At 38.9% G+C, this 4992-nt stretch overlaps 1 protein-coding gene across 1 annotated transcript; it reads left to right on the top strand.

Annotated features, from left to right (window-relative positions):
- The first annotated feature begins 1037 nt into the window (after nt 1-1037).
- plaua (plasminogen activator, urokinase a) lies at nt 1038-4992 on the top strand. The gene is made up of 11 exons (XM_069717905.1): nt 1038-1159; nt 1890-1983; nt 2088-2121; nt 2215-2353; nt 2433-2515; nt 2635-2679; nt 2784-2961; nt 3095-3240; nt 3331-3471; nt 3563-3711; nt 4455-4992. The coding sequence occupies exons 2-11, from the start codon at nt 1933-1935 to the stop codon at nt 4647-4649; spliced, it is 1161 nt and encodes a 386-aa protein (XP_069574006.1). The 5' UTR covers nt 1038-1159; nt 1890-1932; the 3' UTR covers nt 4650-4992.

Raw genomic sequence — 4992 nt, 5'->3', positions numbered from 1 at the left:
ATTTTAGTCTTGAAAGTCCCATGCAAAATTACTTACAATGCCTATTGTTTTGGGGGAAGTGGTATTACAAAGGATGTGCAACAAATGTTGTCTTGCAAAACAACTGCGCTGTTATCCAAAACAGATTCAGGATCAAAGACATCAGTCAAACATTTGCTTTAACTTGTCATTATTTCAAGATTCAGGAGTACGTGCCTTTAAAGAGTGGTCTTGATTAAGAATACAGCTGTCTGCATGTGGTAACAAGCAAATGATTCAGTGTATACATCAGTATAGATGTAGTGCATGGCCTCCTTTTGGAAGAGGAGAGGGAAAATACATTACGGTACATTCAAACTTTGTAAAAATAAATGTTGGTTTTCCGAAGAGATAAAGAAATAATTCATGCAAAAAGGAGCAACACCATGAATGGTTTTAGATTAACAATAATGCTTTAACGGTAAATGGTAGACTGAGGAGGGTCAATGTGTTCACTTGGTTAAAAGCTGCCAATGACTGAGACTGTAATATAATGCACTGAAATAAGACAGAGGCAAACAAAGTTAAAGAATTTGTTATTACTTAAATGAAGATTTAGAGCTGTAGCTGAATCTCTGAGTTATGTCATTGTGTAGAGTAACAGTGTAACTACTTGCATTGTACTTGCATTGAACATTAAAGGATTATTTGCACTGATTAGAGACTTCTGAGTGCACTCTGCACTGAGTCCATTTATTTTTTTAAATCTTGTTTTGTCTTTTGTTTATGGTGAACAGACTGTAAAAAATGACACTTTTTTATGTTATTTATCTGCAACAACGCTCGACTTTTGAATCGGATGCTTTTATTGTACACATCTCCCAATTTGGATAAACATTCAGAGAGTTTGGTCATCGGGTATGTGTCACGGGAAATGACAAATTCTTTGGTCAAGAATTTTATGATTTGCTCAGCAATTAGTCGCGAGTGATGTTTTCATTTAAACTCCTCCCGCTCGTAGCCGCTGGGTTATAAAAAGGGAGGTGACACGGAGAGGATCAGCACTGCAACACGAGAACAACAGTGCGAGTTCAAGTCTTCCGACAACACAAGTGCATATCAGAGGATACAGAGAGGAGCGGAGTCACCTCAGCTGGAAGAAATAGAGGCTTTCATTAGAACTGCAAGTCTGGACAGAAAGGTAAATAGATCTTTAACAAAGCTTTCTGCGGTAGACTGTCATGTTATGTAAAATATAAGATGTTGTTGTTCTGATTAACTTTATGAATAAGAACAATGAAATCTGACACAGGTATCTTAATCTAGTAGATACAGTGCATCAACTCTTTGTTGTCAAATATTTAAAGTAAAGCCTCAGACATTTGCTTTTGCCTTTATCAAGCTGACACTGTGTTCCAGGAACATCTAGAAGTTTGATGTTTGAACTGTATGCAGTGCAAAACTAATGTGATGCAATGGTGTGCACATGCTACGCTGTAATCAACTAATATAAATTGATATCGCACTTAGTGTAGAGATAGAGATTATGTTGACAGTACAGAGCACACACACACTAAACATCCTCTATCTGTTGCTCTCAAATTAAAACCTCGACAACACAGTGTTTTCTTCAAATGTGCACATACAATCATCAGAAACGTGTATGTGCAATACTTTGTGTACTGATGATGGATACATTGACACTGAGGAAGCCATGACTGAAATTTCAATGCAATCTTTCCTCTTGGGGTCCTATTAGCAAGTTACAAAAGAACATATTAAAGTGAGTATTTTTCTGCTTCACTCTTGAACCCAGACAAAGAAACCAAATGTCTCTTTAACGTGCGTTTCCTCTGTCATGTGCTTTACAATCCATATAAGAGCACAGGGGCTTTACATCCACTCGTTATGTTCCATTTCTGTAATTCCAGACAAAAATATTTCCAGGAAGCAGAAGCGAAACCAGAAGTGAAGATGAATCTTTCTGTCATCATCGTCGTCTTTGCAGCCTTCAGTGTGAACGTGGTAAGCAGCAATAAGAGGAAGTAAATTAAGGATTAATAGCAATCTGGGTACACAGAAGGTTTTTTATAAATCTTTATGACTCAGTTTGTCTCTGCTCATCACAGGCTTTTTCCCGAAGATCCTCCAAAAAGAGAGGCAGTAAGTCAAATGTCTAGACAGGCCTCCTAATATTCCTTGTTTATAACTGGATGCATTAAATGTCCTTGCCTCTCTTTGCGCTGTGATCCACAGAGATGTGTCAGTCTGGGGATGGGAGCAGTTACAGAGGATTTGTCAACAAGTCATCAAATGGCTACAGGTGTCTCAACTGGAACATGTTTGAAAACTTCTGGAGACCTTCAAAGGGACTTGGCAACCATAATTATTGCAGGTACACAGTCACCCATCTGATGCAGAGATGTGTTAGAGAGAGGTATCACATGTTTAATATTATTGCACTTGAACACTAGGAATCCGAACCAGAGCACGGAGCCTTGGTGTCATATCCGAAAAGGAAAAAGGACTGTGAGAGCTTTCTGCAATATTCCCAGATGTAAGACTGACATTGGGAATTTATAAAATTTATTTATTAAACTTTATTTGTAAACAATATTTCATGGAATCATTGTATGTTTGATTTGGACTTTTCTAATAGTTTCTTCTCCTATACAGGCTCCACACCACCAACAGTAAAACCCCCATCCCCTATGGATACAGGTAGCTTTGTTGTTTACGTCCACTTTTTTTTTTTTTTTTTATCACTGGCATCACGTGATTTCCTTCATCAGCACTCACCCGACTCTTCTCGTATGTCCCTCCAGAGCTGACATGTGGCGAGAGGTCTGAGCGGCAGATGCATAAAATCGTAGGTGGTTCTTTCACACCTATAGAGTCGCACCCGTGGGTCGCTGCTATCTTTTACAGCTACGGTTTCCTCTGTGGTGGCTCGCTCATCTCGCCGTGCTGGGTTCTCACAGCTGCTCACTGCTTCTCTGATAGGTGAGAAACCACAAACACACACACACGTACACCACTGCAATTATCAAACTATACAGGCCATATGACTCACATTGGTGATGTAATATGTTTACACACCCGTGTGTTTATATCAACCTTTTGTGTTTGTGTTCAGTGAGCTGGTCAAAACCAAAGATCTGTCCGTATACCTGGGGAAGACTGCCATCAATGAGACATATGCCAACAAGGAGCAGCGCTTTGTTGTGGAAAAACTGATCATCCACCAACAATACAATGATTCAAACTACAACAACGACATTGGTGTGTGCAAACATTGCTGTGTTTATTTGCTGTGTGAGTGAGTAAGTCGTCTGTACGCAGGACTTAAACAAGTTTATCTTTACATTTCAGCACTGTTGAAGATCAAAAGCACCGATGGAGGATGTGCAGTGAGGTCACCTTCTGTACGGACAGTTTGTCTCCCTCCTGCTCACACTCAGCTTCCTGCAGGATTTACATGCAGCATCGCAGGATTTGGAAAGGAGCGTCCCGGTAAGTCCTGCAGAGCCTCCGACCTTCAGACTCATGACTGCTCTCTCAGCCTTTTCTATGATTGTTACACCTGACATTGTGTCGTCTGCAGAGTCGTGGCAGTACTCACAGTTCCTGAAACAGGCCAACGTTGAACTGCTCTCCAACACTAATTGTAATAGTGAACTTCACTATGACAATCTCATCACTGAGAACATGCTCTGTGCTGGGAGCCCTGATTGGAGCACTGATGCCTGCAAGGTAAACAAGAGTCCAGTTTATAAATGAATGAATAAACAAGAATTTAAAGAGCTAAGCGCATAAAGAGAAAGAAAACTGGAGGCTACTTACGTATTCAAAAACAGAAGTGGGTAAAGTAAAGTGACCTTTTGGTAGCATTAAAGAGGATCTGAAAACTATTTATTTCACTTGTTGAAGAAGAGTATTGATCTTGAACAGTGCTGAAAATATTTACTCCCACGGTGTGCGGCTCAAAAAACTCTTTGCAAGCAAGAAGTTTTTATTCTTTCTCACTTTTGTGTAATGTTTTATGAATATCTTTTCATTGTATTTCTACATTAACATGGTTTATTTTTTCACATTCAAATTATATTTTGTTTTATTAAATACATTATTATTGTTAGGAAAGAAACATTTCACTAATTGTCACACCAGAACTGAGTTAGTGTGTAATAAAGAATTGGTCATTGACCCAAAGAGCTCCTTAAGGTACTTTCAAATTATTCCAATTTCAGTGGAGAAGCTTAGTGCCATTGTCTAAATTCAGTTTTAGACCACATTGGGTCAGAATAAAATCATTAGAACAACACTAAATACCTGGATCTCAGTAGGAAAAGTAAACAAATGGAAAGAATTTGAAGTACACCTACCACCATTCTTTTTTTATTGTCTGTCAGTATTCATACGATCTTTTAAAAACGATATAATTGGAACAATACTTCATGTTTTACTGACTGACAAACTGTGGTGCCCTCTCTTCACAGGGTGACTCTGGTGGTCCGCTGGCGTGTGAAGTATCAGGCCGAATATTTCTGTTCGGGGTGGTGAGCTGGGGGGAAGGATGCGCCAATTGGAACAAACCAGGCGTTTACACACGGGTCACCAACTACAACCAGTGGATCGCAACAGAAACAGGACTCCCCAACTACACAGATGGACGGATGTACCCTCAAAAATGAAACAGTGGCAAGGGTTTGTTTTCTGTCGGGCATTGAATGTTTCATAAAGTAAAGTTTGGCAGCAGTTTTGTAAGCTGAGCTCTGTGTATGCAAGCATGTGCAGATGTTGCACGTTTGGTTTTGAGACTGAAATTAATGAACAGTGAAAATACTTTTGCACAGTAATAGTCTACTGTGACAGTTCTAAGTGAATGTTTTATTGTATATAGTGCATAAAATCTGTTTGTTACTTGTACATAAACTTTTCATTGTTAAAGTATAGATTTTTTAAACAAGCAATAAGAAAGTTTATTTATCTTGACTAATTTAATTCAATATACATTTCCTCTTGTAGAAGGTTGAA

This window comes from Brachyistius frenatus, unplaced genomic scaffold, assembly GCF_029030835.1.
Source record: "Brachyistius frenatus isolate BFR_SWC_R1_liver_20210118 unplaced genomic scaffold, ASM2903083v1 Contig_183, whole genome shotgun sequence".
NCBI classification, from domain to species: Eukaryota; Metazoa; Chordata; class Actinopteri; family Embiotocidae; genus Brachyistius; species Brachyistius frenatus.
This window is presented reverse-complemented; position numbering and strand designations above follow the sequence as displayed.

Coding starts and splice junctions, on each gene's coding strand:
- plaua (XM_069717905.1), top strand. CDS start 1,933: ATGAATCTTTCTGTCATCATCGTCGTCTTTGCAGCCTTCAGTGTGAAC. Junction 3,241..3,330: donor AAACTACAACAACGACATTG/GTGTGTGCAAAC, acceptor TTTACATTTCAG/CACTGTTGAAGATCAAAAGC. Junction 3,712..4,454: donor GGAGCACTGATGCCTGCAAG/GTAAACAAGAGT, acceptor CTCTCTTCACAG/GGTGACTCTGGTGGTCCGCT.